Source organism: Salvelinus namaycush, chromosome 41 (genome assembly GCF_016432855.1).
Source record: "Salvelinus namaycush isolate Seneca chromosome 41, SaNama_1.0, whole genome shotgun sequence".
Lineage (NCBI taxonomy): Eukaryota > Metazoa > Chordata > Actinopteri > Salmoniformes > Salmonidae > Salvelinus > Salvelinus namaycush.
The window spans coordinates 6408260-6436040 of NC_052347.1; the positions used below are offsets into that span (position 1 = coordinate 6408260).

At 43.1% G+C, this 27781-nt stretch overlaps 1 protein-coding gene across 4 annotated transcripts; it reads right to left on the reverse strand.

Moving 5' to 3' along the window:
- Positions 1-2442: 2442 nt before the first annotated feature.
- On the reverse strand, positions 2443-27629 carry LOC120034362 (signal transducer and activator of transcription 3-like). Of its 4 annotated transcripts, none has more exons than XM_038980884.1 (23): positions 27396-27629; positions 16292-16441; positions 13064-13400; positions 12882-12963; positions 12550-12683; positions 11521-11672; positions 10875-11033; positions 10565-10657; positions 10369-10428; positions 10226-10255; positions 10009-10102; positions 9882-9929; positions 9628-9711; positions 8452-8550; positions 8132-8267; positions 7894-7946; positions 7695-7789; positions 7247-7386; positions 6861-7079; positions 6637-6679; positions 5769-5831; positions 4417-4514; positions 2443-4287 (listed from the first exon to the last, which is right to left on the reverse strand). In XM_038980884.1, the coding sequence occupies exons 2-23, from the start codon at positions 16417-16419 to the stop codon at positions 4235-4237; spliced, it is 2400 nt and encodes a 799-aa protein (XP_038836812.1). In that variant the 5' UTR covers positions 16420-16441; positions 27396-27629; the 3' UTR covers positions 2443-4234. The 4 variants fall into 4 exon arrangements, with proteins under 4 accessions (XP_038836812.1, XP_038836813.1, XP_038836814.1 ...); XM_038980885.1 differs by having other exon boundaries at positions 12550-12650; positions 27396-27628; XM_038980886.1 differs by lacking the exon at positions 5769-5831 and having other exon boundaries at positions 27396-27628.
- Between the last annotated feature and the right edge of the window lie 152 nt (positions 27630-27781).

Here is a 27781-nt window from a genome sequence, read left to right on the forward strand (position 1 = left end):
AACCCCAGCCATACATCAGGCCACTTCACAGCACACCGTTAAAATGGAATCGATTCTCCAAACGGATTGGTTGCTGACCAGGCAGGCTGGAGGGGTGACATTTTGCTTTCAGAAACTGCTGAGTCAACAGCTGCTGATGTTAATTAAAAGGCAACGCTCCCAGTCTCCCTCTCTACGCGTAGCAGGATAGGGGGAAGGCTAGTTCCTATCAGAGACAGATAAAAGAGAGACATAGACAGACAGCAATAAAGTATGTGAGGAGACTAGAATGATACGAAAAATACTATATTTCACATCTGCCATTTCAGACCAGTTTACATCAAGGAGTGACTCAACGGGACAACTATAGACAACGTAACGTTAAATAAGTGAAACAACGGTGGAAACCCCAGACCTGTGTGCATACAGTATGCTACTATGCAGTGAACGTGAGATACCGTAGCAGATGGGTTTCCTCAGGGTAGGGAAGCAGCACGCACATGTTCAACGTGCCGTCATATTATGGGATTTCCAGTTTCACCACATACATAAAGGCAATGGAAGACCACTCAGTATCGTTTTGAAAGATTGAGTCAAAACTCAGAGGAATTGACAAATAACATTCCAAAGCATTTACATTTTATGCAGAATTTCTATCCCATAGACAAAGTCAGTCAGTTGTGTTTTTTGTCGGAGACTTTGCTAGTCTCACAGCTATAGATTAAAGCCCAGGGTTAAGGCAGAGCGGCAGACATCCCTGATTAATTGCCTATTGATCCAACATACTATCACTCATACAAGTGTTTTCTGATCAACTCAGGCGTTAGCATGCTTCAGTTCAGTTCGGCTAACACCGAACCGAACGAGCGCACTCGCATGCTCCCTTAAAATACATTCGCGTGAGAAACGAGAAAAAGCGGCAATAGTAGTGTTTGTCCATTTTGACACGCTGTAGCCACTTCCTTAAAATACTCCGAATTAATCTAAGGTAATTCCAGAAATGTGTCATTAATGTTAACGTTTTAAATGTCGAGTTCTTAGTAGCGCAATTTTACATCTTACCAAGATGTTTGGTGCAGTTATCTTAAATTAAAAAATGTGCGAACGAGTCGTCTCTCGTTGAATGACAACAAATACTTTATTGAAGAATAACTACTGTTGACCAATTACCGACGAAGGGGCGCAGATTCCGGCTCCGAACTTCGGTTTGCCTCCCCCCAAAATGTTGTGCCCAAACAGCCGAAAAATCTCTCACCGAAGTCCAAAACTGACAAAAACATCACAAAATGTCATCGTCATAATATGCACGAACTCTACCGACCGTGAATCGTGCGGGCGCGTTAAGCAATATGTGTTTTAATAGTTAGGTAAATACTCAGAGAATATGCAGTCAGGAGACGAATGATGTGTAGATAAATAATTGTCCTTGTGCATATTCATGTTCCGTCAAAATATTGTTTTGAATGTTCGTTTTGGATTGATGTCCAACTGAGCATTCCACTCAATGCCTCGTCAATGAGCACCGATGAAGATTCTGTCAAGTGCATTACAGTTGCTTTGAAATACAACGACATTCAAAATAATTAGTAGGAAAACCTTTTGTCATCATTGTGATGTCCCCAGAATGACTAGATGCAGTATAACGTTAGCTAGCTAAAGTTGAAGGGATACACCGGATTTTAGCTAGCTAACATTACCATTGTTAGCCATTTTTGACTAACTGCTAGCAAATGATAACACTGCCTAAAGTAAAATTGACATGATAATGCTGGCAGTTGTTTCTTACTAAATATGACTACTTCAGCAATGTCATCTTATTTCCAGACACTATAGCGTAGTTCAGACTAAACAGTAGTTAAGGTCAGTCCTTCTGGACGGAGGCTATTGCCACTCTAGGGCATCACCAAAGATTTTTTTACAACTAAACCAAGATAGACCAGCATGTCGTTTCCAATTGGAACAAATGAGCCAGCGGGCAAAACAGGCAAGGTGGGCAGAGCTAAGCACGAGATCCTATTGGCGCGTTCTAGCATTATCTGCATATTTCCGTTAGGGAACGCCTACTTTGAAGTGCGCGTGTGCAGAACTCAATTCGCCTTTGCACTCTTCCTAAATAATGCGACTTTTTAAAACTTTTGCAAATGGTAAAAAGTCTACAAACCTTAGTCCACTCAAAACATATTCTAGTTTTAGTAACATTAAACTGTATTGAGATCAAATATTTAATCGATGAGAAAATTTGCAAAATTTCGCCCAAAATCCATCTCCTCCACTGCCCGCCAGTGGGCTTCACCTCACTACCATATTCGACAGAGTGACGGAGGTGCAACCTATGAATAGGTTGTTTGCAAACGCATATGTACAGATACATTTAAGCTATGCAACTGGCTCACCGGTAAAAAACAAAAAAAAGACCTCAAACATGGAAAATCGCATAACAAGATAGGCAAACATGAGTCCATGAGAGATACATTTTTTTTCTTTTTATGATTTTAAACAAATATAAGATTAGTTGCAGCATAATTTACAGATAGCTTTTTTTTCAAATAACATCTACAGAGTGAACTCAATTACCGATTCAACTGAGCACTTAACTCAGGAAGTGATGGACAAGTGTTGGGTTGTTTATGATGTGGCATCACATGATACCCATATACAGTCAAACAGAATAGTGAAATATTAGAAACTGATACTAACAATATGCAAACTCCAAAAAACCCAGGTCAACACATACAAGTGTTAGCTTAAAATAAATCATTAATACGGTATGAGATAGGCACTACCTTAACCATTTAGGCACAGACTAGTGCAGTACTGTTGCAATGATAATCTGATTTTTGATGGTTTAATGAAAACAACAAGTGGTATTCTCATTATGACAAACTATGAAGGACAAGGGGGTGTGTATGAATTCAAAACACCAAAGAATAATGTACATTTCTATCTACAATAGCAGGTTGGCATTCATTGTCATCAATCTTGCCCTGGAGGCAGCTCTGCAGTGGTCACTAGCTGGCACAGCCAGTCATAAAATTGTATTTTAAACCCAAACCTAACCCACACTGCTAACCATAATGCCTAACCCTAACCTTAAATTAAAGGAAAAAAGTAAATGTTTACATCGCCAATTTTAAATTTGCAGCTGGTCCAGCTAGCGGAAATTGCTCAGGGCAAGATTCATGACAAACATCAACGTGCTCTACAATCCAGGGAAGGAATCAGTATTTTCCCTTCAACTGAGACATGCTGCCTGCCAGCTGAGAGCGGGGTTGAGCCCAGGCTGAGAGGAGAGAAGGTAAGAGAAATATCCTGTCATTATCAATGCCATTTCAGACACCTAAAACAAAAACCAGCACCATTCACATAAATTACCTATATGAATGAATGTTCAATTAACAAATTCACCAGCGACCTTGGTTCTCATCTTGTTTTTTACAAACACATCATATTACTGACTCATTGTGTCAGTGAGATTCTAGATACAGGTTTTTTGTAATAAGGAATAAGATACAACCGGAAAGAATGGACCAGGATATTTCTCAATCAAATAAAAATAAAGATACAGGTGTCCCCTTCAATAGAGAATGACATGGGACACAAACAGACAGACGGAGTACCAAAAAGTTTATCATAGAATAGGTAATTGAGAACTATGACGCTAACAAATAATAACTTATTATCTTTGAAAAGCTAGACTGCAATCTTCCTCTTTAGGCATTCTTATAAAAACAAAAGCGCTGGTTCATAAATGAAGGTTGAGATCAAAACCATTTTAAAAGAAAGTCAAGGAAACAAAAATATACTTTTGTATTAAAAAAAATCTACAATTTAAATAAGGTACTTTGTGAAACACCCACAGGGACTGAGATGTGGCTTTTCAAAAACATTGACACCAACGCCTCGATCACACTGATAGCGTCATTGCATCCTGGTACACCAACAGTACATTCATTTCCAATGGAACGCTGCATTTGCCTTCATCTAAAATATGCATCAAACTATGCGTCGATGGCTTGACAGAAATGGTAGCAGAAGGTGAATGTTGAACATTTGGTGCACAAATATCCAGATGATGCTGCGTACCATTTAGCACAATGACACTGTAGGTGTGTTTGAGGCGTAAAGGTGAAAGGTAAAGAATGTAATGTATCTTGTTCCCTTTCACAATATGGGACAGAGGTAACTGTGGATTATATATTTTTTTAAGAAAACGGGGAGTTAAAATATTTAAAATTGGTCTGGTTCATTCATCTCTTCACATGGGTGACGCCACGTCAGAACTCAACTCCATGTCCAGAGTGAGGGAGTCTGGGAAGACAGAAAGCAAGAGGGCTGCCATTAAAACAAGTTAAACCTTGCTTCACATGCAAGCACAGTACGAGTATGTGCATGTGTGTGTGCGCGTGCGTGTGTGTATTAGTGTCTGTCAAGACTTACCCAGCGGGCCAGGGTTGGCCTCAGCCTCGTTGTGCATCAGAGAGTCCAGGGTGCGAGGGGACATGGGAAACAGATCACTGGTGTTACCAGAGTTGGTGCTGCAACAAGACAATACAGGATAAGAGGGAGAAAACCAAGACTATATGTTAACACACATACAGACATCATAGTGATTAGATCTCTATGTCCTTTTTACCACAAGCGATAAGCTAACTGTCAAGTCTACTGCCAGTGCGCAAGTTATTTTATCATTATCACTGCTGTTATGTCACCATAGACAAGGACAATACTCCACATTATTACATGTACACACAGTATTACAAGTTTAAATACATGATTCAAGCAGTTCAGTGTTGACTGGGTCAGATTAGTGACAGGTTAGGACAGTTCAGCCACTATGTGTCAATGTGCTTCCTTTTGAACAACGAATTACTGAAGTTAGACGACAGTAGCAGAAAGAAAGGGGGAAAGGAGAGCAGTTAGTTAGTGGGAATGTTAATGACAAGTATTCTAGACAATCTAGTTTGTTAGAGCAGGCCAGTGGGCAGAAACACACCAAAACCCTCTACACCCCTGACCGACATTCTATTCTAAAAAGTGCATGACGTCTCACAACAACCTACTACTATAGTCATATGTGGAGAACAGTGTAGGAGGGGAGGACAGCTCATAATAATGGCTGGAACCGAGCGAATGGAGTGGCATCAAACCATGCGTTTGATGTATTTAATACCATTCCACTGATTCCGCTCCAGCCATTACCACGAGCCTGTCCTCCCCAATTAAGGGGACACCAACTTCCCGCGGTGGAGAACTAAAGGAAGGACCAACGTTAGGGCTTTAGGAGTTCATCTCCACTGAAGGCACTTCTAATGAGCCCTTCAGTCTACAGCCTATCAATCCACAGCCTCTTCTCCCCTCCTGCTGTTCTAGCCCGTTCATAATGGACTGAAGTGGGGACCGTTTTGATACCATTATCAAGCTGTAAACTACACATGGCCAGTGTGGACTGATTTTAATGGAGTGGTCATGACACCAGTACATAGACTTACAGGGAGTTTGAAAGGTGAATGATCTATTGAGGATGTGATCGGGAAAGGGAAGCCATCTTCAAGTAGGATGAACCCAACTCAAAATGCCTGAATAGAATATGACTGGAAGCTGCTCTGGTGTTAGAACCAAGGAGAGTGGCAGTGAGTTGGAAACAAAACGGTCGGGGGGGGAGGGGGGTCTAAATGAGGAGGCTGAGAGACTTATTACTCCATTCCTTGTCTGAGTCTCACCCACCCTCTCACACACACATACGTAGAGAAACACACACACACAGCCCTACATGCCCCCCCACTGCCTACCCAGGGAATATCCCGTTCCCAAGCAGCTCGCTGTCCGGAAAGTCCATGAACACGGAAGGGCACCTACGGAGACAGGTCAGGATCTCACTGAGCAATCCTCTCCAACACCCCCCTCCACCCAAACAGACACCTCTACCTATGTAGTACACATACTCATCTAATCCTATAGAGATAGGTCAGGTTCTCACTGAGCAAACCTCTCCAACACTGCTACACCCACCGAAAACAGTACCTCCACCCCTGGGTTAGCCAGTATACACACCCTTCTGATCCCTCTGCTAAACTCATACACACCCTCTCCGTCCCGGAATAGAGAGCACTGCATGGGCTACAGAACACCTCACACACACTCTGTCTGTTCCCCTAGAAATGCAAGGAACACTTTCTCTTTGGTTCTACTAGTGGTGTTAAAGTAATGGTGTTAAAGTAATCTGTATGCTTGTCTGGGGATCGTTACTTGCTTCCTCCACTCTGCTTTGTCTAGAGAGATGTGTACACTTTGCTCCTGCCTGCCTACAGTCCTGTGCTTCCTGTTCTACTGTCCCCAGGCCAGACCAACGACTGTATAAATAAGGGAAAGACACTGACTAATAGTGAATCCGTCAGTCAGTTTGTTGGTGATGACTGTATAGGCACGATCTGAGAACCACTCTTCCAGGGTAAAACTCCCACCCGCCCCCCCCTTACACGAAGCCAACAAGGGGATGTTGTGGAGGACACTCAAACATTTCGTAGAAAAAATAAAATCAAAATTTGGAACATGACTGTCCCAGTTTCCATTACACAACTTAGTGTGAAATCACTTAGGAGCATTAACTCCTGTGAGGGAATTGAGCACCAACAGCTCTTAAGGAAAGTGGATACTTACGGGGTTACACAGATGAACTTTGTCTTTAAGTATGGTTGAATGGCTGTGGGAGAAAACCAGAACATGTTTTAACTTACACACAGATCAAAATATTCCCCATGTCACAAAGCACCAACCTCCAAAACGGTAAAGAAGTATTCATTATGGAGGTACTTCCAGATCCTCTTCCATTAACTCATCCCACAGTTTTCATAACAATATGTTCAACTTCCTGATTGACTTACTACTACACGGGTCTCCGAGTTCAGCCTCTGGAGCAGCTTCCGGTCGGCAGTACTTCCCGAAGGCGTCCTCCTTGGGGATCTCTGGGAAGAGGTAGACCAGCGGAGACACCAGGATGTTGGTGGCGTCCATGATCTTGTATCCCATAATGATCTCCGCAAAGGACATGCTGTTGAGCTGCTGCTTGGTGTAAGGCTCCACCGACTGGATCTGAGTCTTCCCTACAGACACACAGAGAGAATGAGAGAGATATGAAACCATGTCACAAGAGCAATAATGAGATTAAACTAAATAATGTGCAACATAGACAAAGACCAAATGACATGCACAATAGAAAAGCGACAAAGACAGACAGAGCGCCAGCCAGCCCAAAACGCTGTCCTCTTACCACTGATGTCCTTCTCCACCCAGGTGAAGGTGATGCCTCCCTCCTTACTGCTCTCACTGAAGCGCAGCAGGAAGGTGCCAGGAGGCTTAGGGCTCAGGATGGCCCTCTCCCTCTCCTTACTGATGAAACCCAGAATATACCTGCACAGACCGAAAGAGAGCACAGAGAAAAATATGCCGTTTTTTTTAATGGTCACTTACACCGGATAGGATAGAGAAAGACAAAGGGAGACAATTTAACTACATTACACTTGACACTTGTGCATTAAGCCTAAAACCTGTACTCCTCCTCAATCCAGTTTCCCGCTATCTAGTGTTCAACGGCTCAGTATTACAGTTCTCAGCAGTGCTCATATGAACTCAATGGCATGACCTCCACTCCCTCCAACTTGGATTTTGCCCAGCTGTTCCAGTAACAAGTCGGTAAACAAACAGAAGCGACCTCTCACCCTTCATTCCACAAAGCCAGGATGTACTTCTTGACCAGGTCGATGATGTTGTCCAGCCATACCCAGAAAGAGAAGCCTTTACCCGCCATGTTCTCCTGAGGACAAAGGAGGAACTAATCAATTCAAACTGTGAAGCTGTTTACGACAGATAGATAGCTATAACAACGTATCAAGAGAGACCGATTGGGCAACGACATACTTTGCAGAACTTGGCCCAGGTGATCTGGCATCCAGAGTAGTTCACACACGGCCCTAGACGAACAACACAAACACATTTAGTAGGCATTGACGCCATACAGACCATCCATAGAAATATATTTACTGGAGTGGACACTCATTCCGACTCTCATTCAATGTTCTGTGATAGACATCATTCTATTGCTTTGGAGCCATCCAATCCAGATGAAGGTAAAGTTGCAGACAGAAAGGTTCCTCGCCTAGTAGTTTCTCAGCCAGGGTGGTGAGCTGCTCGATGGTCAGGCCTCTCTTAGTGGTGGAGGAGAACTGCCAGCTCAGCACCTCCGCTACCTGATCCCACGTCCCCACCGGAGGCTTGGTGAAGAAGTTCACATTCTATAGGACATGACAACAGGAAGAGGAGGTCAAGGTGGATTTCGCACCCATTTTAACCCTCTCCAAGACAGACGCCAATGCAAAGAAGGTATGACACAGTAAAGATGACATCAGTAAGACTGTATTTTGGGGGCCAGAAGTTACAGGACAGCGGTCTGACGCGAGGTGGCAATAGCCATCTTACCTTGGGGTGGTTGGTCAGCATGTTGTACCACAGGATGGAGGCCCAGGCGTTGGGCATCTGGCAGATGTTAGAGATGACCACCACTGGTAGAGAATGGGTCTAATGGACCATAGAGAAAACGCACGAAGAATGGTTAACCTGGACGTAGGCTCGATTAAGATATACGTATGGAGCAGAAGCACATTTTGCCAGGCTTTCAAAACTAACCTAGGTTGTTTGGTCATTCTATTCAAGTCGGACATGAAATGCCATTTAATACATTCCTTTAATTCTATTATTTTTTCGGATTGCTGTGACAAAGTAGTCGGCCGTACGGGAGGAAAAGCTGTCCGTGTCCTGAGTGAGATAGCAGAGACGTGGAGTGCTTAGTCCCTCACTCAGAATTAAGTCTTCAATCACACAGCAGCACTCCTCGCCTCGCTAAATGGTGTCGTTTATAGAAGACGGAGTGTTGTGATAAATTATTTCACAACGTGGGTGTGCCAAACCCTCTCACTCAAACGCACGCACGCTAATTTCCCTCCATTTCTCAATGCTAATGTGTTAATTATCCTGGCTAATGCATTTTCACACTGCTGTGTTCAGGGTGGGGCATCGCCGCAGTGTTGAGCTCAACACAAAGCACTAAGCCCTGCAGGACATAACCATTAGATGAATGATTCCTGTGTCCCAGCAGGGGGCTTGGACTAGCTACGGTGATATCAGAGGGAGGAACCATGGTGGTGGTAAGGGAGGTGTAGAGCAGGTCAGAGACGGATTACCCCTGGACACGCTCCACCGGCCTGGTGTGGATGGGACGGAGGATGGGGCGAGGAGAAGCAACAGTAGGGAAAGCATGGAGAACAAGTGTGATTACTGAATCAGCTCATTGGTATTCTGTGCATGGGGAGAGCAGAGCCAGGCCCCTGGAAGCCTAGGGCACCATCAAGCTAATGATAATGACTATTTTGTCTATTGGCTCGCGTGTGTGGCAGAGCTAACTCGTGGCCTTAAATATCTAATCTCCATGTAATTACTGTTGACGTAGGATTAAGGTGGAGTTAGGGGACTACATGCTGAGTGTTTGGTGTCGCCATAATGAGACTTGACAAAGACCACCTGGGAGTCAGGAAGCACAACAGCAACTCCCCCAGGCCGCCTGTGTGCACACAGGTAGAGAGCGGAGCTAGGTCTCACCTCCAGGTCGATCTTCAAGCCCTGGTGGTAGACCTCTGTCTCAAAGGTGATGAGGTGGAGCTCCTCCGTAACGATCAGGGAGGCCTGGGGAGGAACAGGACAGTCAGGGTTAAAAGGTCGATTGATGCTACTGCTACTATCAATACTCATGACAATAGTAATATAAACTCCCAAAATGATACGTTTAAGTGAACAGTATAGCTACATCAGTCACCATAAGAAAAGGAGCATTCAAGATAGAGTGTGGGACTCACATCACTGTTGGTCCTGCCACCATTGCCACACCTCTGTTCCCTCAGGGTCTGAAAGAGAAGGGCAGTTATCAGTCAAGCCACATACTGTACAGTACCACACTAGACTGACTAACAGACAGTCACTCACCAGGTGTTTGAACTCTGCTGACAGACTGCCGTTGTTGGACTCCTCCATGTTCATCACCTTGGTGTTGGTACCTAGGATGTTGAACTTTCGGGACCTGGGAGAAGCAGGGTAGAGCAGGTGGGGTAGGTTATTCACAGGCTCCATGGCAAAAGGGACATTCTAAGATTGATAGCTTAGGAGACAGAGGGTTTCAACGTAACATAAAAAAGTAACTTACCCTCTAATGGCAGCCACATCCCCAGATTCCCTGAGAAACAAACAGAGGTCAATTCACCTTCCCTGGGACTGAGTCGATCGTTGTGTTCTATGCAAATCAGACATGATCGTGGGAGTGATGGACGCAAGGCATGCAAAACTCACTTGTCAATAATAACTTTGATCTTCAGCTGGTAATTCAATTCTGGAAACTTCACCAGTAATCTGAAAAGAGAGAACATTTTTGGAAAATAACATTTGGTGAGAGCACATAAAGCAAACGCCAAAGACATCAAATAAGGCAGTTTTGTATTCAACTTCGTCATCAACTGGTGGCATTGAGTCCCGCAGCTCCTCTTACCTGACTTTGTTGGTGAACTGCACACCTGTCTTGATGACCAGTGGTCTGTCTGGATGCATGGGCATACAAGGCTGCCTCTCCACCACGAACGCACTGCAACACAATGACCAGATAAGAGGCGGTGCATTAGGGCACAACGGTGGAAGTCTGTGATAGACAAAACTCTGAAGCCTCATCTAATGCCCATCATAATAAAATGTCAAAATATCTCCATATTTGCCAAAGGCTATGCCATGTATCCAAAACATCTGAATATTATGCAAATTCAATCCTATAATAAATATCCAAACGATCTGGAGAAGCTCCCCACCTCTTCATGAGGGTCCTGAACAAGTCCACTATCTTCTCCTCCAGAGCGGGCCGGTGCTGGATGATGGGGTCTCCCTTATAGGACACCTTCTGCTGGAGCTCCTCCAGCTTCTTGATCTGCTGGCGGATCTGCAGCTGAGACTCAGCCAGGGAAGTAATCCTAGAGGTCACAAAGGTTCATCTAGGTCAGTCATTATGGCAGTGCTACCCTGTTTGTTAAACAAATTTAGAACTACAATTTCATCTTATGGTGTCTTGTATGGACTACAAATAACAACTTCTCCTTCTTGGCCTCTGACGTTTACTCTACATGAGTGTTGGGGGAGATGGTGTACGGTCATGGATTTCAACGTGGAAAGTAAAGGCTGGGTGGCGCAGTGGTCTAGGGCACTGCATCGCAGTGCTAGCTGCGCCACCAGAGTCTCTGGGTTCACGCCCAGGCTCTGTCGCAGCCGGCCGCAACCGGGAGGTCCGTGGGGCGACGCACAATTGGCATAGCGTCGTCCGGGTTAGGGAGGGTTTGGCCGGTAGGGATATCCTTGTCTCAGTATGTAAATGTAATAAAAATGTATGCACTCTACTGTAAGTCGCTCTGGATAAGAGCGTCTGCTAAATGACTAAAATGTCAAATGTAAATGGTAACTGACCATGTCTCCAAGCGGTCCAGGCAAATGTTGGGTGGTCCTCCGATGCAGGCAATCTGCTGCCTCCTCTTCCAGTCAGCCAGTTCGTCATCTGTCAGGTTCTTCTGGACAAAGTCCATGGCTGACAGCAGCCCTGCCATTTCAGTAACAATTTGCTACAACAGAGGGACAACAGCACATCCTTCAGACACTGATATAACCAGTGTTAAAGTGCTATTCAGGGGGCTCTGGAATTACTTTTAAGATATATTTTATTCATCCACACGAGATGGACATCAGCCGCAGTGCAGCACCCAATGAGCAGTTTTTCCTTGCACCTGAAATATTGATTGCCAGCAACCCTGCAGTTGCCAGCTCACTCCACGCCAGCACTAGGATTCAAACCGACAACCTCCTGGTTGCTGGCCCGGTTCTCGAACGTCGAGGGTATGATTATACCTCGCGCATGATTCTTAGGATGATTATCATGTTAGACAACATGATTAGTGAATTTGTTTTACAATTTTGACCTCAGGGAAATTTTTAACTAAATACTCTCCGGCCCCACATTCTCCAAAATTTGACAGCTATTACCACCCTCCTCATCTCGCTCATAAATATCTAGTGCCTGACAGCAGCATGAATATTAATTTAACTCAATTGAAAATGAATGATCGAGCACACATTAATATCAACACACATACAGATCTCTGCATGTGGAGTGAAAGGTACTGCTGCTGAGTCCAAACGTTTATGTCGGGGCTGCAACGGATAGGGAAGCAGGCCTGCTTGGGGCAGAAAGTTTGAGCTTGCTGCTGAGAATTAGAGAATGACTAACCCAATTCTACAGCTTACCATTCAACAAACATGTAAATAGGCAGGTTTATGTAATTTATTGCACACACGTATAAGGTTCGAGCAGAATGTCAACTAGCTTAGCCTACTTATCGCAGATATTCTGACTATCCTGATTCAGGGTATTAGGATCCTCCAAGAAGGGGTGTACGATGTAGGGTCAGATGGACACTAAGGAGGGGTGTATAAGAGGCCTACCCTCCTGAGCTGGTCCAGAGCACTCAGCATCTGTTCCAGCTGAGACATCTTCTGCCTGGTGGCTGCCGCCTGGCTGTTCCCATTCATGTCCTGGGACAACTCTGAGCAAATAGGAGAGGAGTTGGGTGGGTTATCTGTAGATTTAAGAGTCAGTGATATTTGGTAGTATTTGATGGCGGGTCAGAGTTTCAAAACAAGAACAAGCTAAATAAATAGTAGTAGTGGAGTATAAAATTAGAGCCTCTAACAGATTCATATCCTATCCATAAATTCCGATAGAATTCTATAAAAAGAAATCTAGAATTGTATGTAATATTAAAAGTGAAACTTACCACCCTGACTTTTAAGGGTCTTGTAGTTGAAGTCAAAATCATCCTGGAGATTCTCAAGCATCTTCATCTTTTGTTCCATATCCTATAGCAAAGTAAAAAGCAAAGCATGTAAATCAAATGAGGTATTAAATAACATGCCTGTGTAAAACCACATATTCTTTGGACTAAACATGCAGTCTCACCTGCACCCTCTTCCTGATGTCCTGCAGGTTGTGCTCCAGGATCTGTTGTTTCTCCGTCACCACAGTGCCAGACGGGTGAGACGTCGTTCCGTCCTGTGCGGCGGTGGTGGCGGTCTGCAGCAGCCTCTGCTCTTCCCAGAGGCAGCGGGCTACAATGCGGGCGATCTCCATAGGTTTCTCCAGGTACTTGGACTGCAGGTGCTGCTTAATGCGCCGCAGGTTGTGCTGGTAGAGCACGTTGTTCTCCTGCAGGAAGCGGCTGTACTGCTGGTCAATCTCCCCCAGCAGGTTGTGGAACACCAGCGTGGCGTGGGACTCCTTGTTCGCTGCGTACGCCCTGCATAGCGCATATAGAGAGTGGTTTAGCGAAAGCTTATGCCTTTTTTCTTTTATTATCTTTATTTAATTAACCAGGTAGGGTATTGAGAACAACCTATAGTATAACCTAGCCTCTAATACATGTTCATATCTCTAGTTATTACTCAAACACATTGTAAAAAATAAATCCACAGATGCTTTCCGAACGCAGTGTATTCAGACCACTTGACTTTTCCCACATTGTTACGTTACAGCCGTATTCTAAAATGGATTCAATTGTTTTTTCCCCCCTCAATCTACACACAATACCCCATAATGACAAAGCAAAAACAGGTTTTTAAAAATGTTTGCAAAAGTATATATTTTTTTAAACTGAAATATCACATTTACATAAGTATTCAGACCCTTTACTCAGTACTTTGTTGAAGCACCTTTGGCTGTGATTACAGCCTTGGATCTTCTTAGGTATGATGCTACAACCTTAGCACACCTGTATGTGGGGAGCTTCTCAAATTCTTCTCTGCAGATCCTCTCAAGCTCTGTCAGGTTGAATGGGGAGCATCACTGCACAGCTATTTTAGGTCTCTCCAGAGATGTTTGTTAGGGGTCAAGTCCGGGCTCTGGCTGGGCCACTCAAGGACATTCAGAGACATGTCCCGAATCCACTCCTGCGTTGTCTTGGCTGTGTGCTTAGGGTCGTTGTCCTGTTGGAAGGTGAACCTTCGCCCCAGTCTGAGGTCCTGAGTAGGTTATCAAGAATCTCTCTGTACTTTGCTCCGCTCATGTTTCCTTCGATCCGGAGTAGTCTCCCAGTCCCTGAAAAACATCCCCACAGCATGATGCTGCCACCACCATGCTTCACTGTCGGGATGGCGCCTGTTTTTCCCCCCAGACGTGACGCTTGGCATTCAGTCCAAAGAGTTTATTCTTGGTTTCATCAGACCAGAGAATCTTGTTTCTCATGGTCTGACAGTCCTTTAGATTCCTTTTGGCAAACTCCAAGCGGGCTGTCATGTGCCTTTTACGGAGGAGTGGCTTCCATCTGGCCACTGTACCACAAAGAACTGATTGGTGGAGTGCTGCAGAGATGGTTGTCCTTTTGGAAGGATCTCCCATCTCCACAGATAAACTCTAGAGCTCTGTCAGAGTGAACGTCAGGTTCTTGGTCACCTCCCTGACCAAGGCCCTTCTTCGCCGATTGTTCAGTTTGGCCAGGTGGCCAGCTCCTGGAAGAGTTGGTGGTTCCAAACTTTGTTGATTTAAGAATGATGGACACCGTGTTCTTGGGGACCTTCAATGCCGCAGACATTTTTTAGTACCCTTCCCCAGATCTGTGCCTCAACACAATCCTTTCTCGGAGTTCTACGGACAATTCCTTAAACCTCATGACTTGGTTTTTGCTCTGACATGCACTGTCAATTTTGAGTCTCATAGCAAAGGGTCTGAATACTAATGTTAAGGTATTTCAGTTTTTTTTTTAAATTTTATAATAAGCGACCATTTCTAAAAATCTACTTTGTCATTATGGGGTATTGTGTGTAGATTGATGAGGAAATGTTTTAATGTAATCCATTTTAGAATAAGGCTGTAACGTAACAAAATGTGGAAAAAGGGAAAGGGGCCGGACTACTTTCCGAATGCACTGATATCCATGATATATCTATACATCTCTATATCTATGAAAATATGACCCACTGAATCTAATTTGCTTTGGTATGAAACTAAGAACCATTTGGCAGGAAAGATTGAAAGATATTTGAGTCATGTGAAATCAATAAATAAGGGCCAAATGAATTCATTTCAATTGACTGATTTCCTTATATGAACTGTAACTCAGTAAAATCTTTGAAATTGTTGCATGTTGCGTTTATATTTTTGTTCAGTGTAATTACTACCACAAAGATGACTGCCGGTCCACCCACCAACGAATGTCAAAATGGTAATGTCTATTCTATTATGTATATTTCAATAGGTTTCTTATGGATGATTGACAGTATAATTTAAACATATTCCCATTAAGTAAAGATTCTCTGATGGGTGGACCTACAACCATCTTTATGGTACCATTTGAAAGTTTCCCATTTGAGCACATTTATCAGCCAAAACATGACACCCACCCTGTATTCAAGAGCATGTGTCTCAACCAATGGCGGCACAACGTAAAAACCTTAGGTTATGTAAAATATGTTCTTAGCCAAAACATATGCGAATATGAAAAAACACTGGAGTTTACGCGTTTTTTCATAATTGACGTTAAAGGTTAAAAAATGAAATGATAAAATAGTTTGACAACCCTGTTCGTAAGCTTTTAAATTAATCTCCGCCGTTTATCTTTTCCAGTGATGAAGACGTGTCTCATGGTATGGTGGGGTATGCAAAATAGGTCAACTTTGAGAACCTTAAAACCCCTTGAAGGTTTTGGCATTCAGGTCCAAAAAGTCACTTTCTGACCACTTCCGCAACGGGCAAAATGTGTATGGAAGGTTTTGTTCGAATCGAAAGGGGTGCTATCAAAAAGAAATTGAATTCATATGGAAGTACCCTTTTTTCCTGGCAGAACTGACAACTTGCCATCATGAGATGCCAATGAGGTCAACCATTTCCTGTGTGTTGTTCCCTGACGTGTTCCCTGCTAACAGTCTAGCTGGAAAGTTGTTGATGCTACTTCAAAATAAATCAAAACGATTGTAGAATGCCACACTAATGACTAAAGTCAACATTTTTGAAAACAATGAGTGTGAGCGGATGACATATTTCCTTCCCCACTGTTAACAAACAGAACGAGCAAGCACCACAAACGAGCCACGTTATCCTGCCGAGTGTTGCCAGCAGCAGTGGTGTTAGTGAACCGTAGGTACTAGGTACCCATTCTGTAGTGATGTTGTGAACAGGAACTAGGAAAATACACACCAGTCCTGGCTTTCGATCCAGGGGGCGAGGAACTGCCGGAGCTCCATGGGGAAGCTGTCGCTGTACAGGTGGTACAGCTGCTCCAGATACCTGGTCTCCAGCTGCTGCAACTGGTTCCACTGGGCCATGCTGCCGGCTGCCTCCACAACCCTGTATAGGACACACACAAGGAAACAGTTTGAGAGAGAAATGCAACGCAAGGAAGACACAAGGAAGCTAGATACTAATGAGGGGAACAGCTGTGGTCTCGAGACAATGATCGGCTCTTGACAGCTAGCCAACGCAGGACGAAACCTTGAGGCCATCGTACAGTATGTTTATACATTGAAACATTTCCAATACCTTGATCATTTGATTTGTTTTAACTCCGATTGTCTTGAATTTGATGAGAGCGTGTATAGACACGTCATATTCACCCTGACAGGAAAACCTCAGAAACCAAAATACAAGGTATCTGATGGTACCTCAGCCAGCTTCCTATAAACACAGAAACATCCTGTTGAACTCAACACACAGCCTTCACCGAGAAACATAGACCAAAATAAACCCTGGCGTTGGGCGAGGTGAGCCAGATAGAAACCCTTTGGTCTCCCTCCAGCCCAGGTCTGATGCTAGCAGATGTATTCAGCATTACAAGAGAACTATTCAGACTTCAAAGTAAACAGGAACCACATCATTGATATTCATTCCCAGTTGAATATAGTGTCACTGTTGTCATCGTCAACAAACCATTGAATTATGTAGGCCATGTAATGCAGATGACACCGTCTGCATGTTAGCACAAAAAGGTTTCTGCTCCACATTCCTTCCATAACACTGTAATTATATTTTCAAAGTGAAAGTGATTTTCCACTAACAGCGTCATGATTTCAGTGAGTTATTTGAGCAGCCATGCTAACCCAGGCCTGGTATTCTTCCTAAATGACAGTGTACTTCCTGAAAGCCTTGACAAAATCCTAATTACAACCAGGGAAAAGGTAGAGAACTACAGAGCCCTGAGAGATCACACAGTCATCAACAAACATCTGCCACCATTCTCATTTTACTGGACACAGGAAGGAACAACGTTCTCCTAGTAGCTCAAATGCACAATAACTTGCAAGGTGGTGGTTAGGCTACAACTGTCCTGATAACAATTCCCTATACAGTAGCAAGACCATTTTGTACTGTAGGCTAGATGTAAGGAAATTGAGAAGAGAAACAGAGGAGCAAACTGTATAGTTAGGGTAACATTTTAAAATCATGGGATTTGATATTTCTTCCATGCTTTGCGTCCTCATATCTGATATGCTCCATTGACAGATTCAGAGAACAGAACTTATCCAAATCACAAAGACTCAATTCCTTGGATAACAGGTGAACAAACATGCTCCAACCGCATTTTGCTTTGCAGAGAAACCGAGGGTTGCGTCCTAAATGGCAAGATTGTCTTGTGCCTTGGTCAAAAGTAGTACACTATAGAGAATAGGTTTCCATTTGGGATGAATCCTCATTTATAAACATGTCACTTCCTCTTGTCCTACGCAGGTGAAACAATGAGTTGAAATTGCCTGTGACCTTTACTGCTTTTATTGGCAATTGGTAGATTTGATTGCAATCCTGGTTTACTTCCCCTGTACTTTCCTTACCCTGTCCACTTCCTGTCAGACTGGAATAAGGCCAACAAATAACATTTTATAATTCCAGTCGATTCCACAAATATGATGAAGTCAGTCAAATCATTTGTCTAATGCAAGCAGAGGTTTAGAGCCACAAGATCACACAAAAAAAGCTTGTGATGATGTACACTGGAGAGCACCAGTGATAAATTGCAAATGTTTGCCATTGTTTGTTATGTTGCTAGCGTGAACAAGCATATACCTTTTGCTAAAGATTTTTTGTTGCTGTATTTTACCCCCTTCTTCTCCCCAAATTTGATCTTGTCTCATCGTTGCAACTCCCCAACGAGGCGAAGTCATGCGTCCTCCGAAACATGACCCGCCAAATAGCACTTCTTAACACCCGCCCGCTTAACCCGGAAGCCAGCTGCACCAATATGTCGGAGGAAACACCGTCCAATTGACAACCAAAGTCAGCCTGCAGCCAATGCTTGCTAGCAGATATCCATAGACTTCCAGTCCTTGCGCTAACGCTAGTTATCAATTGCGCTACAGCTAGTTAGCAACTTCCTTCAAACTGTACGCAGAGACATAATAATGGTATCCACGAGTTCATCTGACTCTGGAGAAGTAGATACATTGACAAAGTATCCCTTGAAGTCATACAAAAGTATTACTGTGCGTGAAGTTAAATGCATTCTGTCATTACCATTTATTTATTTTTTTACACACAGAAGTGCTTTAACTCAGCAACATTTGAGAGTTTTCAAGCCCTGCCGCAACATTTCAATTGGGATTAGGTCTGAACTTTGACTAGGCCATTCAAAAACTTCAAATTTGTTGCTTTTTAACCATTTTCATGTAGACTTGATTGTGTGTTTTGGATCATTGTCTTGCTGCATGACCCAGCTGCGCTTCAGCTTACAGACGGATGGACATTGTCCCGTAGAATTCTCTGATACAGAGCAGAATTCATGGTTCCTTCTATTAAGTCAAGTCGCCCAAGTGCTGAGGCTGCAAAGCATCGCCAAACCACATGAGGTTGAGGTTCTCACTGTGGAATGCGGTGTTTGGTTGAGACTCATCCAAAAAGTTGACTCAAGTTTTCCAAAAAGCATCTGGTTGATCATCAAGACTCTTGGAAGAATGTTCTATGGACAGATGAGTCAAAAGTATAACCGTCTGTGAGCTGAAGCTGAAGCGCAGCTGGGTCATGCAGCAAGACAATGATACAAATCACACAATCAAGTCTACATGAAGATTAGAGGTTGACCGATTAATTGGAATTAGGGCCGATTTCAACAACAATTTCATAACAATCGGTTATCGGCATTGCTGATTACATTGCACTCCACGAGGAGCCTGCGTGGCAGGCTGACTACCTGTTACGCGAGTGCAGCAAGAAGCCAAGGTAAATTGCTAGCTAGCATTAAACTTATCTTAACATAATCGTTAGTTAACTACACATGGTTGATGATATTACTAGTTTATCTAGCGTTGCATATAATCGATGCAGTGTCTGTTAATTTCTCATCGAATCACCGCCTAATTCACCAAACGGGTGATGATTTAACAAGCGCATTCGTGAAAAAAGCACTGTCGTTGCACCAATGTGTACCTAACCATAAACATCAATGCCTTTCTTTAAAATCAATACACAAGTATATATTTTTAAACCTGCATATTTAGTTAATATTGCCTGCTAACATTCATTTCTTTTAACTAGGGAAATTGTGTCACTTCTCTTGCGTAATTAATTTTCCAGAATTACCGTATACATAATTATGACATAACATTGAAGGTTGTACAATGTAACAGCAATATTTAGACTTAGGGATGCCACCCGTTAGATAAAATACGGAACGTTTCTGTATTTCACTGAAAGAATAAACATTTTGTTTACGAAATGATAGTTTCCGGATTTGACCATATTAATGACCAAAGGCTTGTATTATTATGTGTGTTATGTTATAATTAAGTCTATGATATGATATTTGATAGAGCAGTCTGACTGAGCGGTGGTAGGCAGCAGCAGGCTCGTAAGTATTCATTCAAACAGCACTTTTGTGCGTTTGCCAGCAGCTCTTTGCTGTGCTTCAAGCATTGAGCTGTTTATGACTTCAAGCCTATCAACTCCCGAGATTAGGCTGGTGTAACCGATGTGAAATGGCTAGCTAGTTAGCGGGGTGCGCGCTAATAGCGTTTCAATCGGTGACGTCACTCGCTCTGAGACCTAGAAGTAGTTGTTCCCCTTGCTCTGCAAGGGCCGCGGCTTTTGTGGAGCGATGGATAACGATGCTTCGGGGGTGGCTGTTGTCGATGTGTTCCTGGTTCGAGCCCAGGTAGGGGCGAGGACAGGGACGGAAGCTATACTGTTGCACTTTAGTATTGCCAGTGTAAGAACATCCAATAGTCAAAGGTATATGAAATACAAATGGTAGAGAGAGAAATAGTCCTATAATTCCTATAATAACAACAACCTAACACTTTTTACCTGGGAATATTGAAGACTCATGTTAAAAGGAACCACCAGCTTTCATATGTTCTCATGTTCTGAAGGAACTTAAACGTTAGCTTTTTTACATGGCACATATTGCACTTTTACTTTCTTCTCCAACACTTTGTTTTTGCATTATTTAATCCAAATTGAACGTGTTTCATTATTTATTTGAGGCTAAATTGATTTTATTGAACCATTGTATTAAGTTAAAATAAAAGTGTTCATTCAGTATTGTTGTAATTGTCATTATTACAAATAAATAAATACATTACAATTCTAACCCCCCCCCCCCCCCCATAAAACTTACGATTAAAATCGTCCGATTAAATCGGTATAGGCTTTTTTGGGTCCTCCAGTAATCGGTATCGGCGTTGGGGAAAAAATCATAAATCGGTCGACCTCTAATGAAGATGGCTAAAAAGCAACAAATTTGAAATGGCCTAATCCACACCTTATCCCAATTGAGATGTGGCAGGACTTGAAACGAGCAGTTCATGCATGAAAACCCACAAACGTCACTGAGTTACAGCAGTTCTGCATGGAAGAGCGGGCCAGAATTCCTCCACAGCAACGTGAGAGACTGATCAACAACTACAGGAAGTATTTGGTTGGAGTCATTGCAGTTAAAAAGGTGGCACAACCAGTTACTGAGTGCAAGGTGGTAATTACATTTTCACACAGGACAACTTTTTTTAATGAAATAAATTAAATATGTAATTGTTGTGTTATTTGTTCACTCAGGTTCCCTTTATTTAATATTAGGTTTTGGTTGAAGATCTGATAACATTCAGTATCAAAAATATGGAAAAGTAGAGACAATTAGAAATGGGGGCAAATACTTTTTCACAGCACTGCGCCTGATTAAAACGTGAGCCACTTTCGTGGTACTGGTTATCTCGAGATGAACTTAGTTGACCAAAGTTCTTGCTAACTCCTCAAACCAGGTACGTAGTATAGGGCTCTGCACTCACCACCGCGGGTTCAGACTAGTGCGACAGGGTCGGTCACGTCTGCATATATACCTAGCAGGTTTGCATGCTCAGTAATTAGTATGTTCTATGTTGAGGGGTGTTTCCCTAATATCGCTATCCGTTGACTGTGTGTGATAAATATGTCCTGATATGTTAAGATGTATTATGTATTGGCCATTGATGTTTAAACTATTGAGATGTATTGATTATGGAGTGACATTCATATTGGTTGAATACCTGCTCCAGGGTTTGTTCAGGTGCTCATTTCGAGAGAGCTTAGGCTAGAGTGACATGTCGTCCCAGGGCTCTACTAAACTCTGCTGGGAGGGTCCACTACATTACAAGGTTATTTGAGAAAAGGAAAGCTAGGAAAGTTAGAGGGCACCCCTACTCATTTCACATGTTAGACATGTCACCTTTCCTCATTCCTCTTTCACTACACTGACGGAAACAGGTGCATCACCCTGCCTGGGGTGTATTCATTACGCTGATTCTGTTGCAAACACTTTTGGTTTGGTTTGCTTTGTTTGCTTCCGTTTGGTTCTTTAACGGTAAAAGGTTTCCATTGCAAGGCGTAATGAATACACCCCTGGAGTGAGATTGTGCTACATACAAAAACTAGACTCAAACCACAACACAGAGCAGCTGAGCTGTCAAAACTCAAACGGTCACCTTCCCATTCAATTACTTGTTGTTTTCTTTCAACTTCCTCAAGTCATACAAAGTGCATGGGCTTAAATGGATCCCATGTTAGTTAATCAACAGCTAAGCTTTTAACTACAGAAAGGATTTCAGAACGATACTCAGTCACACTCAGAGAATGAAAAGGAACCTATGACAACACCACTCGATTCAGATCATATTCAAAGTGGGCATTACCAGTACCTATAAAGATTGCTGGCTTCACTATAGTTCTCCATACACAACTGAAAAAGAGCAGAGCTTTTGTCTGAGCAGCACTTGTCCCATCATTCCCATTACAGAGTGGCGTGGAATGCACAGGCAGACGACAGAGCCACAGAAACACCGAGCTCCACCAGGGTTAACAACACAGCTGTGTGAACAGTGGCACAACACCAGACAGGCCTGGGGATCTCTACAGCCTTGGCCTACAGAAGCAAGTCAACATGAACTGACTTTCACTGAGCCTGTGTTGAGAGAACTGTAGGTCTCAAGAACAGGAAACATTCCATACTGCAGCAAGGCAGCACTCATTTAAATCACCAGTATCTCTCTGCAGCCACTATGGGTAGGCTACACCATTAAAACATTTGTTGCATGTCTAAACACTGTCTAAAAGAGTGTGGTGTACTGTACATTGTACAGTACGGGAGGTGGGATCAGCCTTTCACGGAACCTAGTCTGCATTGTTCAGCTAAAGATAACAATTGTACTAGAAAGCGTCAGTCATGAGGGCCATGAAAGCAGCCACATAGGCATGGGCCTAGTACTTTCTATGTAACAGAAATAATGTTACTGTATCTTACTTTCTAAAAACTAGCATTGTCATTGTACCATTGTTGTGCGGTGAACTGTTAAACACCATTTTTCTCTAACTCAGGCAGAGAGAAGGTATGACAGATTTCTACACATCACTACAGTATCAAAGTCTTACTCAATGCAGTAAGCAGTTGCTTTTCTTTTAAGTCACCAGGGCCCAGCTTTTCCAGATCAAAATGATCCTGTGTTTTGCTCCCCCTTCAGATGTGGTCCGTCCTCATTTTTGGATGTAGTTTGAAGACAAAATGAAAGCAAATCTCTAACCACATCATATGCTACAACACAGATCATGTTATATGATACCATAACATTTGGTTGAAATATTGTCTTTGTGTCTTTTTAAACAGCGAACAAATTTGAAAATGGGGAAATTTGACAACACAGGATAATTTTGTTCTGGATTAAATGTTTAGATAAACTGGGCCCAGGTTTTTTTTTTTTATAAACCCAGCAATTTAAAACAATGATATTTAGACATAATATTCAGGAAACACCAAGAGAAAAACACCTTTGAGTTATCATAAAAGCACCCTCATAAAAACACCACAAAAGCTAAACGAGAACATTGAACAATGGAAACATTATTTGAGGAAGAGATTCCAGGAAAATGCATTACTTTATTCCGGTAAGTGTTTCCTGATGCAGTGTCATTAGAGCATGGGACAAGACAAGGAACAATATCAGTGACAACCTTACAGTTTTACATTCACTCGCCAATGCTATGTAAACAACTTAATGATGACAAATAGGACGATTGTATGCATGTAGGGACTTTTTCCCCACTAAGCCGTACTACATCCTATTTGGCACATGGTTTTTCTTACATGTGCTTCTGCCCAGTCCCCCATTCTGTGAGCAATGATGTCATGAGAACAGTGTGTGTGTGTGTGTGTGTGTGTGTGTGTGTAAAAACACTCGGGAAGCTAAGCCAGGAAAAAAGAAAAAAGCCATATCACAACCTGTGTTGTGATAATTGAGTTGTTTGCTCTATAACCTGTTAATTCATATGCCTTGCGACCGTGATATGTAAACTACAAGTCAAAAGTTAACACCTACTCATTCCAGGGTTTTTCATTATTTTGACTATTTTCTACATTGTATAATTATAGTGAAGACATCAAAACTATGAAATAACACATACGGAATCATGTGGTAACCAAATAAAAGTGTGAAACAAATCAACATTTCTTTTATATTTTTCACAGTAGCCACCCTTTGCCTTGATGACAGCTTTGCACAATCTTGGCATTCTCTCAACCAGCTTCATGAGGAATGCTTTTCCAACAGTCTTGAAGAAGTCCCCACATATGCTGAGCACTTGTTGGCTGCTTTTCCTTCACTCTGCGGTCCAACTCATCCCAAACCATCTCAGTACCAGAGGCGTCCCTACAGGCCCTGGTTTGATCCCGGGCTGTATCACAACCGGCCGTGATCGGGAGTCGCATAGGCCGGCGCACAATTGGCTCAGCCATGTCCGGGTTAAGGGAGGGTTTGGCCGGGGTCAGCCGTCATTGCAAATAAGAATTTGATCTTAACTGATTTGCCAAGTTAAATAAAAGGTCAAATACATCTCAATTGGGTTTTAGTCAGGTGATTGTGGAGGTCAGGTAATTGATGCAGCCCGCCATCACTCTCCTTCTTGGTCAAATATCCCTTACACAAGGGCCTCCCGGGTGGCGCAGTGGTCTAGGGCACTGCATCGCAGTGCTAGCTGTGCCACCAGAGTCTGGGTTCGCGCCCAGGCTCTGTCGCAGCCGGCCGCGACCGGGAGGTCCGTGGGGCGACGCACAATTGGGCTAGCGTCGTCCGGGTTAGGGAGGGTTTGGCCGGTAGGGATATCCTTGTCTCATCGCGCTCCAGCGACTCCTGTGGCGGGCCGGGCGCAGTGCGCGCTAACCAAGGGGGCCAGGTGCACGGTGTTTCCTCCGACACATTGGTGCGGCTGGCTTCTGGGTTGGAGGCGCGCTGTGTTAAGAAGCAGTGCGGCTTGGTTGGGTTGTGCTTCGGAGGACGCGTGGCTTTCGACCTTCGTCTCTCCCGAGCCCGTACGGGAGTTGTAGCGATGAGACAAGATAGTAATTACTAGCGATTGGATACCACGAAAATTGGGGAGAAAAGGGGATAAAATTTATATAAATAAAAAAATAAAAAATATCCCTTACACAGCCTGGAGGTGTGTTGGGTCATTGTCCTGTTAAAAAAACAAAATGATAGTGGGACTAAGTGCAAACCAGACGGGATGGCGTATCGCTGCAGAATGCTGTGGTAGCCATGCTGGTTAAGTGTGCCTTGAATTCTAAATAAATCACTGACAGTGTCACCAGCAAAGCACCCCCACACCATCACACCACCTCCTCCATGCTTCACAGTGGGAACCACACATGCAGAGATCCTCCGTTCACCGACTCTGCGTCTCACAAAGTCACAGCGGTTGGAACCAAAAGTCTCAAATTTTGACTCATCAGACCAAAGGACAGATTTCCACCGGTCTAATGTCCATTGCTCGTGTTTCTTGGCCCAAGCAAGTCTCTTCTTATTATTGGTGTCCTTTAGTAGTGGTTTCTTTGCAGCAATTAGACCATGAAGGCCTGATTCACACAGTCTCCTCTGAACAGTTGATGTTGAGATGTGCCTGTTACTTGAACTCTGTGAGGTGCAATCTGAGGTGCAGTTAATTGCCAATTTCTGAGGCTGGCAACTCTAATGAACTTATCCTCTGCAGCAGAGGTAACTCTGTGTCTTCCTTTCCTGTGGCGGTCCTCATGAGAGCCAGTTTCATCATAGCGCTTGATGGTTTTTGCGATTGTACTTGAAGAAACTTTCCGGATTGACTGACCTTCATGTCTTAAAGTTATGATGGACTGTCACTTCTCTTTGCTTATTTGAGATGTTCTTGCCATAATATGGACTTGGTCTTTTACCAAATAGGGTTATCTTGTCACTACACAACTGATTGCCTCAAACGCATTAAGGAAAGAAATTCCACAAATTAACTTTTAACAAGGCACACCTGTTAATTTAAATGCATTTCAGGTGACTACCTCATGAAGCTGGTTGAGAGAATGGCAAGAGTGTGCAACGCTGTCATCAAGGCAAAGGGTGACTACTTTGAAGAATCTCAAATATAAAATATATTTTGATTTGTTTAACACTTTTTTTGGTTACTACATGATTCCATATGTGTTATTTCATAGTTTTGATGTCTTCACTATTATTCTACAACGTAGAAAATGGTAAAAAATAAAGGAAAACCCTGGAATGAGTAGGTGTGTCCAAACTTTTGACTGGTACTGTAGGCCTAAAGGCCCGAGACAATAAGAAGACACAGTGGCAGAATAAATTCAACCACACCTTTGTTTTATCACAAAACCGGTTAGCTACCTCTGTCCAGTGAAATCCACAAAGCATATTGCATGTACAGTAACATGACCTACAGCATGGTCAAGCAAGTTAATGTTTCCGACATTTTCAGACCACTAAACAACTATTGATTTAAAACCAGAGTTACCGCAAATCACAAAGAAAACAGTAGCTGCCTCCACAATTCCAGCAACATTTCAACTTCAACATCATCAGTGACAACTAAAAGATACCAAAAACAATTTAGTCCAATTAAAGTAAGCCGTCTATGGTTCTAATTTCTCTGTGTGTGTGTGTGTGTGTGTGTACACCTTCGTGCAAGTAGAAAAACATGTTGACTCACCCTCCTAACGAAAGGGGGTGCGCCAGGACCATTCACAGTTGAACTCAACGCTGATTGGCTAATTGCTTATACTTTTCTTGTCAAGCGAGGCCAGACGCTGTTTTGATCGCTCTACGCATTCTTCCTGTTAGATTCAATTCGCAAGAGGCTGAACGTAGGAAAATTATGAAACAGAGACGAAATCAGTTGTTATGTTTGTTTTTTTATCGGTCATTTTTGGCCTTCCCTTGGCACCCATTAATACACGTCACTGGCTGTATGTGTTTGTAATCCCTCAAACTGTAGACTGGTTGTTGCAAACCTGGAGGCATGCATGGTTGACGTGACGACTTTCCCAAGCACCGTTTGATGGATCAAATGGCCGTGACATGCCCACATGAGAGTGGTCATCACATCCTGCACCACTGGATGTGGCTTTGACCGAAGTCAGCATCCCATCATGGTTGCACTCGCAACTTCAGAAAATGTGCAATATCATCCTTGAAGAAATGGCCAGCACATCATCACAATAATTAGGCATAAACGGTCGGCGTATGCTATCCTTTGAAAGCAAACGTATAACCAACAACAGCTGCAACGACTGGTAGGCCTAATCTATTTGCGAAACAGTGTGATTAAACTTTTGGCGATTTATGTAATAGCATGGAGGACGTAGCTCCAGTTACTTTGTGTCGAGTGAGATTCTCAATCTGATAATACATTGATGCTGCTCGCCCACTACACACAACTATAATGTGTTGTGTAACACTTTTTTAAACTTTACTCTCAAGGCCCAACCACAATATGATGTATACATGATACAAAGCAAAGGGGTCTGCGACCGCCTACTTACCCTACTGTCCACGGGAAAGTGTCAGAAAAATGATCCCGTCAAATCGTAGCCAGCCACCACCCTTAAACCACCAGAACGAAATGTCTTATTGTACAGGACAATCGAGAACTTTTAACCAAACTGTATTTCTAACAATCACAACTACAGTAACTTTAGCCTACTTCAATGTCGCAGTACTGTACACACAGACCCTTAGTTTTCCAATTCCAACATGAGTGCAGACAAACGACAAGAAAGCGTTGATTGACATAACTAGGATGCAACAGAAGACGAGAACACAATTTCGTCCAATCTTTGTGTAGGATATTGCAAGAAGGCGGGATTAAAGCTAAAGGGAGGTTGTGGGTGTAGTGTCCATTGCGCGCGACATGGAGGCTGTTCCATGT